The sequence below is a fragment of the Hyaena hyaena genome, unplaced genomic scaffold, assembly GCF_003009895.1.
Source record: "Hyaena hyaena isolate Hyena2069 unplaced genomic scaffold, ASM300989v1 scaffold_5, whole genome shotgun sequence".
NCBI lineage: Eukaryota > Metazoa > Chordata > Mammalia > Carnivora > Hyaenidae > Hyaena > Hyaena hyaena.
The window spans coordinates 4,247,600-4,271,252 of record NW_024080637.1 but is presented as its reverse complement, the minus strand read 5'-3'; the positions used below and the strand labels follow the sequence as shown (position 1 = coordinate 4,271,252).

Below are 23,653 nucleotides of genomic sequence, written 5' to 3'. Positions count from 1 at the left end.
TAAAGAGGAAACGCAATCATGGCTCGTCAATAAATGCTAGCTTTATTCTTAGGTAAGTTCTCCTTTTCCTAAAGATGGCAACAAATAAAATCGAGCTGAGCCTGGGTCTACAGTTTCCGAAATTCTGAATCCACGAGCCCGGATTCATGAGGATTTACTCTGCAGCCAAGGCAGGAATGAGGAGTGGGTGACGGCCAGCCCACATGGGTGTGGAGTTCTCTCACTGAATCCCTTGGCCCTGAAACAGGCAGGCTGTTTGCGGAGGTGTGTGTTCTCCAGGGAACCTGGGCACTTCACTGAGCTGAGAAGTGTTTTCTCAAGGACAGGGGACAAAGCAGCAGAGAGTGGGAACGAGCACATGCAAACCCCAAGCTCTCCATCAGCCGCGATGACCACTGAGACACCCTTCCCCTGATGGTGTGAAAAGCGGAACCACGGGAGCTGATAAAGTGGGCAGCCTCGGCTGGTATCTGGGGAACTGGAAGTGCAAGGGCTTGGAAGGAGGGTGGACTGCAGGCACCTTGCCAGGAGGACTGCCCCCGAGCCACGTGGTGAGCTCAGCATCAGCTCTCCATCTATGAGGTTGGGCCTGAACATTCTCTTCCGTCCACTGCCGCTGCTGGTCTGATGGCTGTCGGTGACCAGGCGCAGGCGCGGGACCTCCCACTCGTCACGTATTCTAAACCCCGCCCCCTCCACGCCACGCCCCTCACACCCCGCCCACTCCATGCCCCGCCCACACCACGTGCCCCTCCATGCCCCGCCCACGCCATGCCCCGCCTCTCTCAGCCTTTCTCTGTGCCCTGGGAAGCCGACCCACACAGATCTCGCCGCCTGGAAGGCAGATCGCTAGCCGCTCCACCACCAATGCAGGCTGTACCAGGGGACTTCCTTGCTGCCCGGCTCGGGTTGCGAAGCACCAGAACCAAGTCCCAAGGTGAGGTGAAGAAGGGATCTGAGAATTTCTCTCCTGACCCTCCCCTGCTCTGGAGTGATGTGTCCGGCAGCACCTGTCTCCTTCCATCGCTGGGCTCCCGTCGCCCTCATGGCCCAGTACTCACTGGGCTCTAGTCTTCATCGTTCCCCCGACCCTGTTCCTCCAACCACCTGGATGATAAGGGCGTCCCGCTCTTACTCATTTCTGGGCACCTCGCCGTCCCTTTCAGTTCCTTCAACCTCTCCCATGCCTCCATGAGGGGTCCTGTGCTCACCTCTCTCCTGTTTATCCACCTGAGGGGGCTTCTGCTTTCCAAGGGGCCCTGATTTATCCCTTTGTGAAAAATTATTTATATATTATCTTGTTTTAGAAAGGAGCTTATTAGGAAGTATCAAATGTGAAATCACCAAAGGCAAAAGAAGGCTTAAACAATGGGAACAGAGATATGCATTGGCATCAGAGATAAAACTAAGAAAACTCCATAGTATCATAACCTTTGCATTTGATTACTGACAGGCCGCACGTGTAAGCCCCTTGTGTCCAAATGCCTGCAGACACAAGTCAGGCATCTATGAAGGTCAGAGGATATAAAATACAACTAAGCCTGTCCCCCCTCCCACAACTGCAAAAGTGTGCAGATGAAATCTTAGGAGCAGTCTCTTTTGGTGAAAAGAGACTTAGGCAAACCGCACCGGAGAGAAGGAAGAGGGCAGGGTGTCGCCATAAGGATGCCCTTGGCAGTGAGCGAGAAAGAGCTATCCCTGGAGTCCAGAACAGGAACCAGAGCGTGGCCAGGCCTCCCAGTCGAGGCAGCCAGATCCAGGGCAGAAGGGCTTGCTGGATCTCCCTCCCAGTGTTGGGGGTTGGCACAGCTGAGCTCTAGGCAAACACTGCCCTCTCGCTGCCTCTCTTCCCACCCACAACTGCTTTCCTCACATGACCTTGATCTTGCTCAGAGCTTCTGCTTACTTGGGTTTTCATAGTGTCATTATTTCTGTCTGCACATCAGATTAATGTATTCAGGCTCTCCAGTCTATTTTAAAGCCTTTCTCTGGGCACTCAACCAGCCTCAGTTTCTGCTACAAATAACTGGATTTTCCTTACATTTCTTTTTTTAAGTTTATTTACTTATTTTGAGAGAGAGAGAGTGAGAAGCAGGGGAGGGGCAGAGAGAAAGGGAGAAAGAGAATCTCAAGCAGGCTCTGTGCTGTCAGCATAGAGCCCAATGTGGGGCTTGATCTCATCAACTGTGAGATCATGACCTGAGCCGAAACCAAGAGTCGAATGCTTAGCTGACTGAGCCACCCAGGCCCCCCTCTTACACCTTTTAATTCAGGTTTCCTGAGTGGAAATCTGATTGTCCAGTTCACCCTTCTCTGGACACGGGTACTCATGGTTGACCACATTATAGCTGGCCTTGGATTAGGTGTCTACACCTAGCACAATCAGAGGCTGCCTGGGAGTCACATGCCAGCTGGGGAGAACACGGTAGCTCAGGGGCTGCGATGCGTGTGGGCAGGGCAATTGCCTTTAGAAGAGGACAGTGAAGAAGGAGAACATTGTAAATCGTGTTTGCTCTTTGTAAAGACGTTGTGGATGATTTGTGGACATCTGTGTATTTTGGTCCCTTGAAGTCCCTGGGAGTCACTTATCGTGTCAGGAATTCTGCTGACCTACTAAAGCCTTGAGAGCAAGACCCAGAGAGCAGAGGGAACGTAGCCTGGGACAAAACAGTAGGCATTTGAGTTTCATGAGGTCATCGGTCCCCAAGCACACCAGAAAGGGAGTTGGAGGCTGCAGGATAAATGATGGACGCCATCTGCTGGTGAGGACAGAGCAGGATTCTGGCTTGCTCTGAACTGACTCCGCACATGCAGAAAGCGAACCGTGGATGGAGATCCTTCAGCTGAGCATGGCTGGGGAAGGCTTAACCAGTCTGGATAGCATGTTCCTCTAGAGTATGGGAAGACACCAGAGAACTTTCCCCAAAGAGTTTTGCAACGGTCAGTGATGGCAGGACTGAACTTCTGACTCTGCTATTTCCAGAGAAGATGTCCAGATGACCAACAGACATATGAAAAGATGCTCAACCACATTCATCATCAGGGAAATGCAAATCAAGCCCACAGTGAGATACCACCTCACACCTGTTCAACAACACAAGAAACAAGTGTGGGTGAGGATATGGAGGAAAAGGAACCATGTGCACTGTTGGTGAGAATGCAGATTGGAGTAGCCAGTTGGAAAACAGTATGTAGGTTCCTCAACTAAAAACAGAATTACCATAGGAGCCAGCAGTTCTGCTTCTAGGTGTTTATCCAAAGAACATGAAACCATTAACTCAAAAAGCCATATGCACCCCTTTGTTCACTGCACCATTGTTTACATTAGCCAAGATAAGGAAGCAGCCTGTGTCCAATGACGGACGGTGAGGAAGATGAGGTGTGTATATGTATGTATGTATATATATATATACACACACACACACACATATAAAAACACACACACACACACTGGAATATTACTCAACCATAAAAAAGAATGAAAGCTTGATATTGGTAACAATGTGGACATAGAGAGTATTCTACTAAGTGACATAAGTTAGAGAGAGAACCACAAAATTATATGATTTCACTTATATATGACATATAAAAATAAAGCCCCAAGCCCCCAGAAACAGACTCATAGATACAGAGAACAGATTGGTGGCTGCCAGAGGACAGGAGGATGGGATGATGGGTGAAAGAGGTGAATCTGATTAAGAGGTACAAGCTTCCAGTGGTGAAATAAATAAGTCACAGAGACATACTGTACAGCATGGAAAATACAGTAAATGATGTTGTAACAACTTGGTAAGGTGACAGACGGTACCTAGACTTATTGTGGTGGTCATTTCATAATGTATATAAATATCGAATCGCCATGTTGTGTACCTGGAACTAATACAATATTGTATGTCAGTTATTCTTCAATAAAAAATTCTAACTCTGCCACATATTAGCTGCGTGGCCTTAGACAACTCACTTGGCTATTGAACCTATTTCTGCATATATGAAATACATACAGACAATAAGATCTGTCTTTTGGAGCCAAAGCAACAAATACATAATACAGTGCTTATTAAGTCCTTGGAGACTAAGCTCTCAAAAGCAGATAGTAATTTTTATGATTATGATTACTGGTGGAGCTGCTGACCTGTTTTCTAATATTTGAGATGGGAATCGAGCCATTGGGAGGAAAGCAATCTTTCAAACCAACATGGGGAATTGTCATCTGCGACAACACAGCCACAGCATCTTGGGATAGACAGGGCTGGGTGTGTACTACATGCAGCTCGGTTGGCTGTGGGTTGAATGATCTATTGCAAGGCCAAGATTTGAAAATAAAATTTTTAAAAAGGCAGTGGTACAAGAAAAGATAACAGTGTTCCCCAGGGGCCCACAGGCTAGAAAACATCTTCCTGCGTAGAGACGTAAGGGTAGCTCCATCACAGCATTACCCTGCCTCTGAAACCCAGGACGTTGTGAGGGAAAGCGCAGGTGACCTTGACCTCATATTGCAGATGCCATCTCTCAAGATGGCCCTCCCCACCCCTGCCCCTATCGGAGATCCTTTGTTCAAGTGAGAATGTGAGCACGTGAGGAGTCTCTGAATTTCACCTGTGCTGTTTGGGGGAGGGTTTCCAGGGGTGGGAGGCTTAAGATCTCTATCCTCTGCCTCCCTAAGGAAGGGACTGGTCCCCTTCAGTCCAGGGGAGAAGGGAGGGGGCCCCTGCATGGTCTTGCTGCCAGGCGCAGGCTGAATTATCTGAATTGCAAGAGCAATTGGAGTCTACCTTGGCTGAAGTCAGTGAGGTTGTAAAATCCCTTCCCCGAGGCACTCCAGCACCCAATTTGGAGATGAGTGGGGATTTACATGATTCAACAGAATGTTTCTTTCCAGTATCGGGGCTCAGTCAGTCGTGAAGGAGGAATTTGTGAGCAAAGCTTACTGGCCGTGGCTTGAGCTTCGTTCTTGTCCGTAGGGGCTGCAGGATGGAGGCACAAGGTCTAAATCTTTGAGGAGGTTAAAATAAATGAGGCTCAGGAGTGGGATGCATCTGTTTCATCATGACCCCAGGGAACTCTCTCTTTAGGGCCAGGAGGAATGAGCGAAGAAAATTCTTCTAAGTTCCCAATGTTAGGGACCCTCAATGTATCGAGTATTTATTTTGGGCCAGGTGCTGTTATTTACCAATACGTCCTCATTTGATCCTTAAAACAACTCAATGAGGATCAGGGAAGTTAGGCGATGACCCTGAGGTCGCACAGCCAGAATGCTGCTCAGCTGATGCCCTGTCCTGGGGGGCACTCCTTGTAATTGTGCCTGGAATTCAAACCTGGATGCATTTGGTATTCCCAAATAATCATCACACGACCTGAAGGCAGAATTGGCTGGTACGCTGGTCTTATACTCACAGTCCCTGCAGGATCTTGCTAGAGAAAGGTTAACATATAACACGTGGTTAGGATCTGGAGACTCATTGTCTCTATCTCACTGCCCCATGGTGTAGGGGACTGGAGAATTTATCTAGAATGAATTCACATCCATGCTGATCCACTTATAAGATATGAGGTCTCAAGTGATCCTTTCTGAGGCTCAGTCTCTCCATCTGTTTAAGGGGATTGCTCTAAGAATTCAAAGTGACTGCTGGTGAAACAGCCTTGTCATATAGTAGAGGATCTACAGATAATCAGGTTCCTCTCTTCCAGTTATCCGTTGCTGTGTATCTAAGTATCCCCAGCCACAGTGGTATAAAACTACAATGATCATTTACTTTGCTTATGAATCTGCGGTTTGGTCAGGACCCAGCAGGGACATCTCGCCCCTGCTCCACGCTGCACTGCCCGGGCTGGCTTCTCTGGGGATCTTCCCAGACAGCTCACTCCCATGGCTAAGAAAGCTGCTCATCAACTCCTCCACACGTGGGTCTCCCTGCACTGTAGCTTGGGTTTCCTCAAGTATGGTGGTTAGGTTTGAAGGGTAGGTGACCCAAGAGATGGGAAGTGAAAAGTGTCCATTCATTAAGTCCTGGGCCTGAAACTAACACAGCACCACTTCTGTCCTATTCTATTGGCCAAACTGTCCCAGAGTCCAGATTCAAGGGAGGGGATAGAGACTCTACCCACTCCTAAAGAAAAAATCTCAACACGCATTGGGATTAGGTTTAAAAACAGCCATGCCACAGTCTGCCCACTGGCAACAAGTTATTTACTAATTTCACCCAGCACCTCCTAATACCCCCCTGACATCTTACACCAGGATGTTGTTATGTTTTGGCTCCATGTTCAGGGCCTTCTCATCTAATCCTGCCAAGATGTCAGTGAGGCTCCTTGGATTCAGTTCCTCAGAAACAGCTCTTTCTTGATCAGAAGTCCTGTCAACTACAAGAGACAAGTCATTTACCTGTGCACACACCAGTGAGACAGACAGACTCAAGCCATCAGCACAGCAGTGGTGAGCAGAGGCCAGGCTGCTCCGTCAGAGCCTGTGGGGAATGTCTTGCAGTGGCCCCGTGCTGTGGACTGCGCGCAGGTGTGATGAAGGGTGACCTGGCCTCAAACAAACTGATTTTATAGGTGGTGGTGAATGTGTCACACCATCACCCAGATCCTTAATCTCCCTTTCTTCAGGATGGAAATAATGATCGCTACTTCATAGGCACTTTGTGAGATTTAAATGAAGTCTTATACTGGAAACTGCATAGAAAGGTCCCTGGCATAGTCTAGGTCTCCACTAAAGGAGAGCAGAATATGAAATCTGAGATAGGCAAAAACTTTGGGCATAATGATATTTATTTCACAGAGTGGGTGCAAGACTCAAAATATATAAAAGGCACTTGTAAACTTTAAAGTTTTGTGAATGAAAGAATAATGTGTGTTTGTTTCTTTAGTTAACACCCACTGGCTGCCTCCCAGTCAAAGATCTACCATCAGCAGGATGGGGTCCCCTCTGCCTTGAGGCTGGTGGCAGTTTGGCCTCTGAGGTAGAAGCGAGGACAGAGAGCTGCTCGTTGGACATGAGCTGAAAGTTGCTAGACTCTTCCTTTCCTTTTGTGCCTGCCTTTGCCCTGGGCTCACCATTTCATCTACCTGGGATTCCCCTCCATTCCGGCATTCCAAATTTTGGTGCTAGAAAAGATCTCCAGAGTGGGTTAGCAAACCCACCTGGACTGTGGACAACAGGTCAGAGTGGTAGGCATGGCAACGTGGTTACTGTCTCTGGGAGACAATCATGAAGCAGAACAAACAGGGTTTTAGACCCAGGCAGGCCAGGTTCAAGTCCTGACCCTATTTCTTCTTGACTGTGTGATGTGAGAAGGTCCCTTCACTCACTGGACCCTCAGCTGTCTCATCTAACACGTGGGAAAATAGCCCTTCCAGCTGACAGGGCTGTGAGAAGGCATTGAGGCAATGATGTGAAGAGCTCACTTCAATGCCCGTTGCAGCACCAGACACGTTGCTTTATTATTATTGGAAGAACATGGGATGACCATCCCCACCTAATCAACTGGTGTGAGGACTGGATAAAGTGCACGCAGAACACCTCCACAGAGGGAGGCTTGCAGAAAGTGCTCAGGAAATGGTAGTTGCTACCACTGCCATTAATAATTTCAATGTTAGCAATAACGGTGTTGATCGCACTTGAGTAAATTCTTAATATTCCTTGGAAGTTTCTATAAGCTTGGAGACGAGGTTTACATTATGTGTATATTGAAACATCATTTGGAAGATTTCTCACACAAAAGCCAACTCTATAAGCAACAGATGGACACAAAACAAAGAAATAAAATATAAACAAAAAAGAATCCATATTGGTATTGATACCAGTGTCCACACTTTTATATAGGGTTCAGATGAAAGGACATAGAATAAAATTGCCACTTTGAAGGTGACACTGATTTTTTTTAAGGGAGAGAAGTACTGAGTGGAGCAGAATTATCGAACAATTGGAACATGAGGTATAAACCAGGTATAGTTTCACCTATTTTCACATCACTGCCCTCAGCTAAGCGCTGCTTAGATACAGTTTCTCACATCTGCTTGGTAGATCTATAGCTTTTTGGTCCATTTCAGCAATTAGGCTGGACTTGATCCAGAATTTTAACTCTGTTGTCCTAATCATACTACTCCAGGGCTCCTACTTAACCTTGCCTGTGTGGGCTACTCTGGTTCCCAAACACCAGGGGCACCTCTCTCAAAAATTTTCTTATGTTCTCTTCCATATCAGAGTGGCCCTGGGCTGAGACTGTATTTATTTATTTATTTTTATTATAGTTTATTGTCAAGTTGGTTTCCATACAACACCCAGTGCTCATCCCAACAAGTGCCCTCCTCCATGCCCATCACCCCCCTTCCCCTCTCCTCCACCCCCATCAGCCCTCAGTTTGTTCTCAGTATGTAAGAGTCTCTTATGGTTTGCCTCCCTCCCTCTCCTTAACTATTTTTTCCCTTCCCCTCCCCTGTGGTCCTCTGTTAAGGTTCTCAAGTTCCACATCTGAGTGAAAACATAGGCTATCTGTCTTTCTCTGACTGACTTATTTCACTCAGCATAACACCCTCAAGGTCCATCCATGTTGCTACACATGGCCAGATTTCATTCTTTCTCGTTGCCATGTAGTATTCCATTGCATAGATAAACCACATCTTCTTGATCCATTCGTCCGCTGATGGACATTTAGGCTGTTTCCATGATTTGGCTATTGTTGAAAGTGCTGCTATGAACATTGGGGTACATGTGCCCCTATGCATCAGCACCCCTGTATCCCTTGGGTAAATTCCTAGCAGTGTTATTGCTGGGTCATAGGGGAGTTCTACTGTAAATTTTTTGAGGAACCTCCACACTGTTTTCCAGAGCGGCTGCACCGGTTTACATTCCCACCAGCAGTGTAAGAGGGTCTGGGCTGAGACTTTAGATTCTGCAGCTCGGTTGACAGCAGACTGGGGAATACGATGCCGTACTAGTTAGCTATTGCCACATAACGCTGCACAACAGGTATTCCCAAAATTCAGGGGTTTTCTCACAGATCTGAGGTCAGCTAAGGAGCTCTGCTTCAAGCTGTAGCAGCCAGAATGAGTCTGGATCTGACCGAACAGCTTGGTTTCAAGTTGAAGGTCTATAGGCTGGCTGAGTTTTTCAGTCCATGGGTCTCTTTTCCCTTAGGACCAGAGGGCTACCTCTAGCATATTCTTGTCATTACATGACAACAGATGTGTAAAAGGCATCTCCGGGTGTCATGGCCTCCTATGACTGTGTGCAAAAGTAGGAAGGAAAACAAGGACTGCCCTGGCATACCTTTTTCTTTTGATCAAGCATAGACAGTCTTCCTCAGAAGGTATCCAACAGATTTGCCGCTCATCTGCATTTCATCTGCCAGAACTGGGTCTCACGTCCACCTCCAAATGAGTCTCTGTAAAAAGGAAGGAGAGTACTATGATGGGCTGAGGAAATTGCTTTTTGAGTGAATGGATTCTTACAAAGTTGAGTCCCATTCCAACATCACTTTTAGGAATAAACTGAAAGTATACTTGGGTTTAGTGACACCATGAGAAAAGAAAGGAGTAGGGGAAGAGGAGAAAGAGGAGTTCATCTTCATGTTTTGTTGCTGCTTCAGCTACTCACACATGATTGTGTAACTTCAGTAATACAGAGGGTTAATCTGCTCTGAGTTCGAAGGATACACCAAAGTGTCCCTAGCATGGGGTTCTTATTTCATACTCCAAAAAATAAAGGTAGTCGCAGTGAGGAATTTAATAATAATTCTGATAATATGCTTTAATTAGGTATTAAGAATAATTAGCTATCACTAATACTTAAGTAGTACAAACTAAGTGCCGAGCACATTTCTAACTGCTTTACATATATAAGTTCATTATCAAGTGTTAGTCACAAAGAGGGTTGGGACCAACTGATCTCAATGAACCTTACTTCCTGATATTTATAGCCTCATGTGGTCCCCTCCTGCATTGATCTGGACTTGGCCATGTGACTTGTTTGCCAATGGGACTCAAGCAAGCGTGACAGAAGCAGAAGAATCCTCTCTGGGAAGTTTGCTGATAGGCTGGAGAGAAGCCTCAGCTGGCCTTCTGCCTGATGAGAGGCCATGGAGGGAAAAATTCTGAAAGATCAGAGACCATCATGCATATTCCAGCCCCAGCTGAGCTCTCAGCTGAATACAGCCCCAAAAGTGACCTTCCACAGGATCCTGAGAAATAATAAATCAATGTTGTTTCCAGACACTAAGTTTTGGGGTGGTTTGTTACACAGCAATAAAAGTGGAAACCACTGCAAAAGAAAAAAACAAACGGAAACAATTGGCACAAGGAGTATATGCAAATTCCTTGGAAAATGTACATGAAAGACTTATTTTCCTTTTCTTACTGTTTGTGATCAGCCAGAAAAGCCAAGGGGATGACAGTAAGCCTCATGGGGGTGTTTATTCCTTTGACGAGTATTTGCAGAGCGCCTGTTGTGTCCCAGGCAGTGTTCCAGGCGCTGAGATGTTGTAGTGAGTACAGCCTCTGCCTTCATGATGCTTATGGTTCATGACATGACTCATCTTCTTTGATGCCCTATGAAAATATTAGTGGCGCTTCCCCAAATATACTATTTATGTTTTTTAAAAACATTTTTAAAGGTTTTTATTTATCTTTCAGACAGAGTGTGAGCAGCAGAGAGGCAGAGAGAGAGAGGGAGACACAGAATCCGCAGCAGGCTCCAGGTTCTGATCTGTCAGCACAAAGCTCATGACCTGAGCTGAAGTTGGAGGCTTAACTGACTGAGTTACCCAGGTGCCCTTCATTTGTGTTTTTAATAACCTACTACATATCTGTCCCCAATTTACTTATTTTAAAAAAAATGTTTATTTATTTTTGAGAGAGCACAAGCAGGGGAGGAGCAGAGCTAGAGAGGTATAGTATCCAAAGCAGGTTCTGTGCTGACAGCAGTGAGCCTGATGTGGAGCTTGAACTCATGAACTGTGAGATCACGACCTGAGCTGAAGTTGGACGCTCAACCAACTGAGCCACTCAGGTGCCCCTGTCCCCCATTTTAAGCTGACTTTAATCTGCTTATAATTTTAGAAACAGGGAGCCAGGCAGACTTACTGTCAGAGCAACTTGTCCTCAAATCCTCTCTCCCTCCCATCCCTTTCTTCTGGTGTTGCCCCATGTTTGGACTGGGTGTAAGAATTCTCATCTAAAGCCACCGGAAAGATTATAAGAAGAGCACACATGTGCATCAACATTAGTACTCTTTCTTCTACCCCACATAAAACAAAAACCTAAATCCAATTTCAGGGCAATTTTAGACAAAGGGCAGTTCGAGGGGGCATTGGGTCTATCCCCCACCCCCCTGGCCCTGCCCTGTCCTCTAGGATTCTGATGCCGATGAGAATTTGGAACTGGCTCTCGTGCGTGCTCTGTACCTACCCTGACTCCCTGACCCTTTGCGCTGGAAAGCTGAGTGAGTCACCCTTGACGCTGACCCCTTGCCTGCACAGCGTTACCAAAAGCTCTCAGGTACATTATCTCAATTACTCTTTCCAGCAGGCCTTCGAGGCAGGTGTTCTCAGCCTCATTTTACAGTTGAGATACCTGAGCCTCAGAGAGCTGAAGTGACTTTTGCAAGGTTACAAAGAAAATTAGTGGCTGAGCTTCCCCTGAAACCCAGGTGCCCATCTCCTGCCTTAGGCTCTTTCTAGGTTCTTTGCACTGCCTCCTGCCCCCAGTGCCCCATGCTGTGTCACAGAGATGCTCGAGAAGCATTCTCAAGAAAGGGAGGCACACGTGATTACTTTCTTGCAACTGTGTATGTAGGAGGCATTAACATTCACCCAGGAGCTGCCGAAATCCACTCAAGCGGAACCCAGTCTGGAGACAAGGGGACTGACCACATTTGTTTACAGTGGGCTAATCCGGCTCTGTCTCTTGCTCAGCACAGCCTGGCTTTATGAGCAGGAGAAAGTCTAATTACAGACTGACAGCCCGGAGTGTCTCATGGGAAGACAAGTCCCGAATAAAAGTATTAAGAGAGCTTGACTGGTTTGGAGATAGATTTATATATTCGTTTCCCAGTCCCGCAGTTGTGGGGAGTGTCTTAGATGAGGACTATACCTGCATAAGATTTCACCCTGGATAAGCCGGCCCTCACGCATGGATATGGAGGTCCCAAGATGTCAAGTGACTGTCCCAAGATCATGCAGTGTGATCCTGTAGAGGTCAGCACACGAATGAGGGGCCTGACTCCACAGCTTCTGAATTCTCACTGTTCCCTTTCATCCTCAAGCACTTCCCTTGTGTGTCAGGTGCGTGGAGTTACAACCCTGGGCGTCAGTCTCCAAGCTGGTTTCTCTGCTTCTAGTCCCTCCTCTGTGTGTCTCTCAGAGTGCAAAGTACAGGTCGCATCACTGGGCTCTGCTGCTTCAGTTTGTTCAGCAGCTCCTCTACGTCTGCAGTGATACAATGAATCTAAATTTCAGTCTTGGCAAAAACAAAACAAAACAAAAAACCCCAGAAAACAAAAACAAACAACAACAACAAACAAAAATAAAACCCCCAAACCAAAAACCTTTTGAAGTGGCTTTTGTCCTTTTGCCCACCAGAGAGTTAGTTGATCCCCAAACTGGCCATGCCCCTTTTGCATCTTCATGGTTTTGCTTAGGCTGTTTCCTGTCTAGAATGCCCTTCCTTCCTCTGTCTACAGACACTTCTACCTGCCCCCTGCTTCCTTCAAAGCCCAAACCACAGGAAGCAGCAGTTTCTGGATATTCCCAGTGTGGTCCCTGCAGATCTCCATGGCACATACTCTGGGGCATGCATAGTCACGATGAGGGCTGTGATCTCTTCATGTCTAGCACTGTACCTAACCCCAACCCCCAATGGGACCAGTGTAATAACGGATTGGTTATAATGTGCAGCTACTTTGCTATGTAATGATGAACAAGCTGGACTGGGTCAGCCTCCCAGACCTTATTTCTGACTGATCAATCCCCTGGGTCACTGTTGGTTTGAGGCTTAGAGGCCACAGTATCTTTAAGAAGCCTCATTTAAGCAATAAATACCTGTGGCTGGATAGCATAACGATGCCTAAAATATAGAAAAATGGCTCACACATATGTCTGCTGCCTCAGTTTCTCGGTGACTCTCCCACTATTACTGATTCCTCAGTGACGTCATGCCCACCTGCTGAGAGCAAGCTCCTGAGTGGCCACAGGAGGGTGTTTGGGGAGCACAGGCCATGATACAGAGGGCAGGAAGTCAGGGGGTTACAGAGACAAACAATGCCCATAATGATTTTGCCTGGAAATATCTGTTAATTCAGGCCAATTCGACAAATATTTGTTAGGTATAATATGTGTATATGTATGTATAAGTATGTTAGGTATGACGTGTATATGTATGTATATGTATGTTAGGTATGGTATGTGTATATGTATATATATGCATGTTAGGTATGATATGTGTATATGGATGTATATGGATGTTAGGTATGATATGTGCAAAGCTGCAGTTTTCCTATTGGGCTTGATAAAATAAGTATGAAGCACCTACTATGTGCCAGCACTGGGGTATGAGTCACAAAACTGGACCCTTCCTCCCAGAAGCTCCCAGTATGGTGGGGGAATAGAAGGTATCCAGCTATATCAGTGTGAGGATGCCAGAGAATGGAGGATGGAGTTGTTTTTAATATGTGTGCACACAGTGCTGTCTCTTATTGCCTGCTCATGGGGCACATGAATTTGGCCTGGCTGTGGAAAGCTGTTCCATGCACTGACTCTTACATCTGGTGCACAGAGACTCTGCGTCAACACAGCTCTGTCTTCAAGAGCTCACAGAAATCACAAGTGGGATAAATCCCCAACCACCAAGGTGGTGGTCTTTCAGAGAGAGAGATGTGGCCAGGGTACTGTGGGACTCTGTGAGTGAAGGCATCAGAGAGAGGACAGTGGATCGATCAATGAAGCCTGGAGAACTTGCTCAGGTGTAAAATGGGCTCTGGTCTTTCTTGCAGCCAAATTCTAATAGGAATTTCCCAAAGGACTACCAAGATTTGGCCCCAGGTGCTTCTAATGCTCAATGCCTTCTTTGAGAAAAGGTCTTGCATTTCTTTGCTAATGAGCCTGAAGCAGGCTCCCTCCCATCCAACTCCTTAAATGCAAATGCAGAGCTTCAACATGAAGTGGGGAGCAGTGGGCATGCATTAGCCTATCCATTGTAAAGCCTCTGATTGAGATCAATTACTTAAACCAGCCCCACTTCATTTCCAGCTGAAAACCCACCACTAATGTCTGCTGGCTGCAGCCTGGCCTGATGAGGCGATCAGGAGGAAAAATAAACATCACAGACATGCAATCTTACAAAGAGTTGAGAGAAGAGGTAGGGGGAGGCAAGACACCAGACTGGGGTGGCTCATTTACTGTCTGCGGACTTTGTGCCTGGTGCTGTGTTGAATATTTTGTAGGCTTCTCCAGTGAGGGAGCATGAGATCATCACAGACAGACAGACAGACACACACACACACACACACACACACACACACACACACACACGGACACTTGCTTCTGAAGAGACACCACAAACTGACAAAACCATCTCCTCTGCCATCCATGTGGACCTTCAGACAGTAAGATGCATGGAGAAGCTTCCTTTGCTTCTGGCCATCTCAAGATTGGGCCTGTTCAAGCTAAAGTTGCTACTTTGAGTTGCTACCAAAGTTTTCAACCTTTGAGGTGCTGGAATGGTACGGAAATCTGGGCAGAGATGGGAAAATGGGTCCTTCTGTTACGGGACCTGGTCTGGATCACCCAGCAGAAAAATGAAGTGGCACTTGGAGATCTTGGAAGGGAGGAGGTTTATTTTACAGAGGTGGACTCAGAGGTCATCACTCTCCAGAGGTTTGAGCCTTGAGCGTAAGCAGAGGGAACAATATATAGTCTGTTACTTCCGCATTCCTCATTAGTAGTAATTTGGTGCGCAAGACAAGCAGGGTGGGAAGAAGAACCCGGAAGGGGAGTCTTCAGACAGGGACAGGAATTTCCTGTCCTGTCAGCCATCTTGTAACAGATTTTTCCCTATCACTTTTACCACCTTGTCACCTGAGCCCTCCCTCCAGAAGGCTTCAAAATCAGCCCAGGGCACTTGAATGGGAATCTCCCACCTTCTACCCTCCTCCATTATTCTTCTTGCTCGGCCCCTCCTTTCTTCCACCTTCCCCCTCTATTGGTCCTTAGATGAAGGCTTTCATGGTTTTAGGAGGAGACAGATAGATGATCAGAAGGAGAAGGAGAAGCAGAAGCACTGTTGGAATACATGAGCCACAGCTGTACAAATCTCCCACTGGAGGCTCGATTTCCTGGTTTAGTCTTCGGCTCTTCAATACTATCCTGATCAGTATTATTTTAGCCATTTCACGGATGAAGAAACTGAGGCTAGGAGACAGTAAGTGATCAGTGGCACTTTCTGACCTACAACTGTGTTCTTCCTATGCTAGCAAATTGCCTCCAATTGCATGAGATTGTCAGAATTTTGAGCTGCTATCAGTACTGGACAGGCTGCAGGCACAGCACAGGGGCAATGTGGTGCTGAGCTCCTAAAGCTCTTCAGAGAGCACTGACCTGGGTGTCACTCTGCGGTGGCTGTCTGGGCCAGCACAGGACATGTTCCACTCTGAGGCCATAACTCACAGGCTGATTTAGATAGTGGAAAGTGTTTCCCTGAGACATGCAATGCATCTTCAGAACGAATTGGCATCTTGCTTTCTCTTCTGCATGGTATTTTATAACTATCTATCTTTGAAAATAGAATGTCACAATTAAGTGAAATCCACATAGGCAAATCTAACAATATTTTGGTGCTTCCCATTCATCTCAGGACATTTTGGCTGAAGGCAGATGAGTGCCCCATCCAAACACACACACACACACACACACACACACAGAATCATAGGGGCATGACATGATCCCATTAACATAGCTTGTCTCTTGCTTCTATTCTGGGATTACCTCTCCATTCACTCTATTTTACTTTCTTTGTCCCTGGGAAATGATACTCATTCTCTCAGCTAAGGCAGAGAACTGGACCCGCAGCTAGAAGACCCAGGCCCTATTCTGATATGCCACAGTTGTGTGGTCAGACAAAAATAGTCTCAGGTTTTGAAGTTGGACAGATTATCAATCTATGACTCTGAGACTCACCAGCTGTGTGACTACAGGCAAAGCACTTAACCACTCTGGAACTCGATATCCTCATCTTCAAAATAGCACTGTGACTACAGGCCTTGCGAAATCAGTGTGAAAATTAAACAGATTGAAAATGATTTAAAAAATACAGGTAAAGTGGCAGGCATGGGGCTTGGTACTCTATATGCCTGGTTTCCATTTTCCCTCTGAATCACTGTGTCTCTGACTGTCAGGATTCCCTTCAGGATAATATTTATCTCACAAGATTATTTTAAAGATTAAATGAGAAAAGGTACCTGAAAGTATTATGAAAAAGTGAACTATTTTTAGTTAACTCACTCACAGATTCACTCAATCTAATAATATTTCTTATGGAAGATCCTATCTTGATATGGGTGATTATAGAGAAGAATTAGACACAGAATTTACCCTAAAGAAACTTCCATCACTGAGATATATCCAACTCCCTTAGAAAAATACAGTATAAGGCAAAAATGAAGAGTTCTGGCATGTATTTACAAGGTTCAAAGATAACACGGAGGGACCTTCCAGATGGGGCCATCAGCCAAGGATCCATAATGGGCTTGCTGTTTGAGACACGTGGCAGAAGGGCAGGAGATGATGGATAAAGGTAGCCCAGGTAAAGGTCCAGCACAGGTGAACTCAGAGCAGTGAGAAAGTGTGAGAAGATAAAGGAACCTAGACTATAACTTCAGGGATCATTTAAGGGTTGTGGTTGATGAGTTTGCAAAGATGGCTTTGGGCCCATTTGTGGAGAAATTTGGACTTACGATGTTATAGACAAAGGGGGAGCCACTGAAGGCTTCGGAGCAAGAGACTTATATGGTCAGAAGCTGTCTTCTTGAAGATGAATCCAACGGTAATGCACAGGCAGGTTTGGCATGAGGAGAGACAGGCCCACTAGGAGTCTGTCATGACAGTTTCAGAAAGAGCCCAGACTCTGCAATGGTTCAAAGGTGAGACTTAAAGAGGAAAAATATTATGGAGGAAATACATAGATTTTAAGGGAGCATGTCAGGGGTAGGTGGAGGGTGAGAGGGGTTAGCAGAGGTTAAAGAAGAGTCCTGAGGGGCGCCTGGGTGGCTCAGTCGGTTGAGCGTCCGACTTCGGCTCAGGTCATGATCTCGTGGTTCATGGGTTCGAGCCCCGCGTCGGGCTCTGTGCTGACTGCCATCTCAGAGCCTGGAGCCTGTTTCAGAGTCAGTCACTCCCTCTCTCTCTGACCCTCCCCTGCTCACGCTGTCTCTCTCTCTCTCTCAAAAATAAAAAAAAAAAAAAAAAAAAAAAGAGTCCTGATTGCCACTAAAGTCTTGGATGAGAAGAAAAGGCATCAGGGAAATCCCAAGAAGGGGCTGGACCAGGAATGAAGAGAATATCATCTAGATGTAAAAAGAAGAAGGAAATTAATTCACCAGAATCCCAGGCATCAGGGGAGGGCAGACCAGCTCTTTTGTGGGGCAGTGCTTCCCAACCTTGGCAATATCGACATTTTGGGCCAATAATTCTTTGTCCTGGGGGGAGGGGTGATGCCCTGTACACTGTAGGATGCTTAGCACCCACTAGATGCCAGTATCACAACCTCCAATGTTGTGACAACCATGAATGTCTCCAGACATTGCCAGTCCTCTGAAGGACAAAACCACTACTAGTTGAGGCCACTTTTATAAGGGGAGGGAAACACAGAAATCAGGGACTTCAGAGACTTTGTAGTATCCAGATTCAGTCTTTGCTTTTGTCAAATATTAACTTAAATCTCTGAAAAAAATAATAGAGGCAATAACAATTGGGTGCCTTATTAAAATCTCCACATTTTAATTCAGACACAGATATCTTAAACAGACAGGTTGTTCATTAGAACTTTTCATAACTTTGAAATTAATAATGATACTACTGGCTAATCCTGCTAATGAGAGAATCTAAGTGTTACCAAAGATATTAAGACAGCTGTACATCCTTGGCAAGTTACCTCACTACTCTGAACCTCCATTTCTTCATTTGCAAGATGAAATTAATCATTTAAAACAATTTTTAATGTTTATTTTTTAAAGAGCGAGTGAGAGAGAGAGAAAGAGAGAGAGGGAGAGAGAGAGAGAGAGCGAGAGCAAACAAGCAGGGGGAGAGCAGAGAGAGAAAGAGGGAGACACAGAATCTGAAGCAGGCTCCAGGCTCTGAGCTGTCAGCACAGAGCCCAATGCAGGGCTTGAACCCATGAACTGCAAGATCATGACCTGAGCTGAAGTTGGAAGCTTAACCAACTGAGCCATTCAGGCGCCCCTGAAATTAATCATTTCTATCTTATTGACTTGTGACGACTCAGTAAAATAAGATATATGAAATGCCTGCCCCATGCTCAGTTATTTTCTGTCTCTCCATTTCTACTTATTTAATTAATTTATGAATACGTCTAGAAGAGTAAGAGGATGTATGTAGGTATGACATCAGTGCAGATGTGTGGCTGTTACTATAATTCTAGAGAATGCTTCTGGAGATGTCTGTTGAGGACATCTGGTCCCCTCGAGACACAAATATGCTGGATCTTAATGATACCTAATGTCTAGATGAAAAGCGGAAGGTCCATTCAATTACCACAGCTCTCAGGGTCCAGATGTTTGGCAATACACTGCAGAATCTTTACGTAACTATCAGCATTTCCTATGTTTTGGCGGCTGTTTATGACTGAGTTGATACACCAGGATTAGCCTTGTTTCAGTCTTGCAAAACAAATCAATCTGACTTCACAAGTTCCAAGAGCCACTCAAAAAGACCCATGAATTCTGCAACTGTATCTTGATTTGGCTTTGCCTCATTCTGAAAAGAAGACTTTGGGGGTGCCTGAGTGGCTCAGTCAGTTAAGCGTCCGACTTCGGCTCAGGTCATGATCTCGCAGTTTGTGGGTTCAAGCCCCATGTTGGGCTCTTTGCTGATGGCTAGCTCAGAGCCTGGAGCCTCCTTCAGATTCTGTATCTCCCTCTCTCTCTGACCCTCCCCTGCTCATGCTCTCTCTCTCAAATAAATAAAACATTAAAAACAAAGAAAAGAAGACTTTGTTGCTACACTGGGATTGGCGAAAAGTCCTCCTTTCCTCAACCATGTGGATATTACTTTTCAAAGGGTCTGAGAAACAGTGGCCTTTGGTGTCTGGGATTTCAGGGTGTTTGGCTAATCAATACACTAGTCACTAATTAACCACATCTCAATGAGAATTGAGGGAATTCTGTTAGTTCCAAACATTACATTGATCTTATAGGTGCTGGCCTGAAGACATCTTTAACTCCAACTCTCTGAATAGTTTTATTCCTTCTAAGTAATACAGAGTGGATGAGATGCTTGCTGCTGCTTTCTTCATCTTGTCTTTGATGACCTGTCAGCCTGGGGTAGCCATCCAGGAGAAGGTGAACCGGTGAGTTGGCCCTAAGTCTCCAAAATTTGCACTTAGGTTTCACCTGGTGGGGAGCTAAGGCACTTTCATGTTTGCAACAGGTTATTTTATGATAGAACGTGACTTCTTTTCACATTATCACTAATCCAGCGAAGGAGTGCAGGATAGTAAAAAGAGCATGCCCTTGGAGTCAGATGGATCTGTATACAAATCACAGATCTAATAGTCAAGAGTTGGGTAATCTGGAATGATCATTTAATCTCTTGGAACTTCAGTTTCCCTATTTGGAAATGAGAATAATAATGTCTTGTCTATAAGAGGTAATGAATATGACATAAGGTCCTAGATATAAAATATACTCAGCTTAATAAATAATAGTCCTCTTGAGTAATGCTGGACAATTAACCTCTACTTGTCCACTTGTGAATCTTGCAAATTCCCATCTCACAGCATTTCAGGGAGGATACAACTAGACAGTGTTAATAACATCATCCTGGGAAAGCCAAGACTGTAGACACAGTGGGTCATTTCATTGTTGAAATGAGATTACCTTTTGCTGTAGGGTAATGGATGGAAGTGATATTTTCATATGGACGTTGCAATTTTACCCATTTCATTGCCTTGAATTGTCCAACCTGGCTTCAGGTTTTTATATCTTAACATCAAGTGTTTTGTGGCTTAAATAGCCCCTTATTTCAGCTTTGGGAAGTGTGAAAGCAGTCTTTGTCTCCCGAACACTGAAGGTTTTAAGTTGAGCTATTTTAGTCAAATTCTTAGTGAGTGATTTAATTTTGACTCATTGCTTTTAAGTGCTAGAGCAAGAGTGATTTCCTTTACATAACAGTTCAGAAGGGGAAAGGCATTTTTATAAGCAGTTAATTTGCAACTTGTATTTAAAGCAAAAACACATTTGAAAAATCAGAAAATTCACCTCTAAGAATTAGGAAATAAAGGCAAGAGAACAGTGTTGAAGAAAACCTCTGCTGAGATACTCTTAATTATAAAAGCTTCTCATTGTAATCCTTTTTGAAAATGAACAAAGAGTCTTGATGTTTGATGAACTTATCAAATAAGACAGACCAGTGAAGAGGCAAATTTGAAGTCAAGGCAAAAGAGAACCAATTAAATACTTTACAAAGTGCTGAAGTAGGAAATCGTGAGGTCTTTGTATCTAATGGCAATATATCTGACTCTTGCTTTGAAAATGGAAAACTACATGGTGAAATAATTTTACCGGGGTCAAATAATGGCCCTGCTATTTACTGTTCATGTGATCTCAGGAAAGTTAGGTAAGTGTTCTGAGTTGTAAAATGGGAGGAAATTAAGAGAAAAAAATGGGTGCAAGTACTTAGGACAATGCCTACTACTGAGCAGGCACTCATTACAATGCTGACTATTGCCAGCAGTTTTGTGTGATTGTTATTGTTGTATTTTGGTTTCTCCATTCTCTCTGTTGATTCACAAAAATCAGACAGAACAGATGTATAATGGGCCAATTGGCATGGATCTTCGAGATTGGTCAGTGATTTCAAATTTGAAAAATTTAACAGTGGCACGCTTTTTTCCCCAAATAAAATCTTATGTGAACCCTAACAATGAAAATGGATGCTATACATTTATCTTTTAATGCCACACTTTAATTAATTTTTTAAATAAAATTTTTTATTTTATTTTTAAAATAAATTTATACTTTTAAACAAATTGTACTTTTTAAATTTTATATTTTTAAATAATTTTTATACTTGTATTTTTGTAAGCTCTTCTTTACCATTTGCTTATTATAAACTCTTTTAAAAATATGTTAATGTTTATTTTTGAGAGAGAGAGAGAGAGGGAGAGACAGAGTGTGAGCAGAGAAGAGGCAGAGAGAGACACACAGTATCCAAAGCAGGCTCTAGGCTCTGAACTGTCACTATAGAGCCCAATATGGGGCTTTAACTCATGAACCATAACATCATGACCTGAGCTGAAGTCAGACGCTCAACCGACTAAGCCACCCAGGTGTCCCTATTATAAACTCTTAATAGAGAAATTGACATACTACCTCACACCAGTCAGAATGGCTAAAATTAACAACTCAGGAAAGAACAGATGTTGGGTCAGATGTAGGAAAAGGAGAACCCTCTTGTATTGGTGGGAATGAAAACTGGAACAGCCACTCTGGAAAAATAGTGTGGAGGTCCCTCAAAAAATTAAAGATTGAATTACCCTATGACCTGTCAATAGTTAGAAATTTATCCAAAGGATACAAGAGTGCTGATTCATAGGAGCACATGTACCCCAATGTTTATAGCAGTGCTATCAACAATATCCAAATTATGGAAAGAGCCCAAATGTCCATCAACTGACGAATGGATCAAGAAGATGTGGTTTACGTACACAATGGAATACTACATGGCAATGAGAAAGAATGAAATCTTTTCATTTGCAATAACATGGATGGAACTGGAGAGTATTATGCTAAGTGAAATAAGTCAGAGAAAGACAGGTAGCATATGTTTTCACTCGTGTGGAAGTTGAGAAACAACACCATGAGGGAAGGGAAAGAAAAAAATATAGTTACAAACAGAGAGGGAGGCAAATCATAAGAAACTTTTAAATACAGAGAACAAACTGAGGGTGGAAAGCAGTGAGGCAGGGGGATCGAGAAAATAGGTGATGGGCATAGAGGAGGGCACTTGTTGGGACAAGCACTGGGTGTTGTATGTAAGTGATGAATCATAGAAATCTACTCCTGAAGCTAAGAGCACACCGTATACACTCTATGTTAGCTAACTTGACAGTAAACTATACATAAAAACAAACAAACACACAAAAGAACAACAAAAATGGGGTTGAAAAGAAACATTTTAAAACAATGATGATGAAAATAAGTTGTAATATCCAATCTCAAACATTTTGTATAAATAATACATGTGGCATGTGTGTTGCTTTAAAAGGTCTAATCAATTTTCAATCCTTTTAATTTGTTGAGATTTGTTTTATGATAAAGAATGATTTCTTAGTGAATATATCATGTGTGCTCAAAAGTGTGTATTTCTGGGGCGCCTGGGTGGCTTAGTCGGTTAAGCGTCCGACTTTCACTTAGGTCATGATCTCGCGGTTCGTGGGTTCGAGCCCCGCGTCGGGCTCTGTGCTGACTGCCAGCTCAGAGCCTGGAGCCTGTTTCAGGGTCTGTGACTCCCTCTCTCTCTGACCCTCCCCTGCTCACGCTGTCTCTCTCTCTCTCTAGAAATAAATAAAACATTAAAAAAAATTTTTTTTAAAAAGTGTGTTTCTTTGTTGTTGGGTGTAGTGCTAGGTCATTAAATCAAGTTGGTTGTTAATGTTGCTCAACTTTTGATCTCCTTGTTCTATTAATTACTGAGGGAGGGATGTTGCAATCTCCAGCTATATTTGTGGATTTGTCTATTTCTCCTTTCAGTTCCTTCAGTTTTTGCTTCATGTATTTTCAAGCTCTGTTATCTCTCTCTCTCTCTATCATACATCTATCTATCTATCTATATATATATATTTTAAATATTTTTGTTTATTTCTAGGAGAGAGAGAGAGAGAGACAGCGTGAGCAGGGGAGGGTCAGAGAGAGAGGGAGTCACAGACTCTGAAACAGGCTCCAGGCTCTGAGCCGGCAGTCAGCACAGAGCCCGACGCGGGGCTCGAACCCACGAACCACGAGATCATGACCTAAGCGAAAGCCGGACGCTTAACCGACTAAGCCACCCAGGCGCCCCCATACATCTATATATTTAGAATTATTATGTGTTTTTGATGATTTGCCCCCTTATCATTATGAAAGGCTTTCATGATTCATAGCAATTGTTTTTGTTCTGCAGTCTATAATTAATACAAGTATTCTTCCTTTCTTATGGTTATTGTTTGTGTGGGGAGTCTTTTTTTCCCATAGTTTATTTTAAATTATCTGACTCTTCATACTTTATTTATTTTTAAAGTTTATTTATTTTGAGAGAGAGAGAAAGCAGGGGAGGGGCAGAGAGAGAGGGAGAGAGAAAGAATCCTAAGCAGGCTCTTCACTGTCCCCACAGTGCCTGACTTGGGTTTGAATCCACAAACTGTGAGATCATGACCTGAGCCGAAATCA

The 23,653-nt window shown here is 44.4% G+C and overlaps 1 protein-coding gene across 1 annotated transcript in view; it reads left to right on the top strand.

The window, feature by feature from the left end:
* Positions 1–771: 771 nt before the first annotated feature.
* C8A (complement C8 alpha chain) overlaps positions 772–23,653 on the top strand; it is an 84,809-nt gene continuing 61,927 nt past the window's right edge. The window contains exons 1-2 of the mRNA XM_039238076.1: positions 772–937; positions 3,329–3,365. Coding sequence (XP_039094007.1) covers positions 772–937; positions 3,329–3,365 — 203 coding nt within the window. The remainder of the gene's footprint in view (positions 938–3,328; positions 3,366–23,653) is intronic.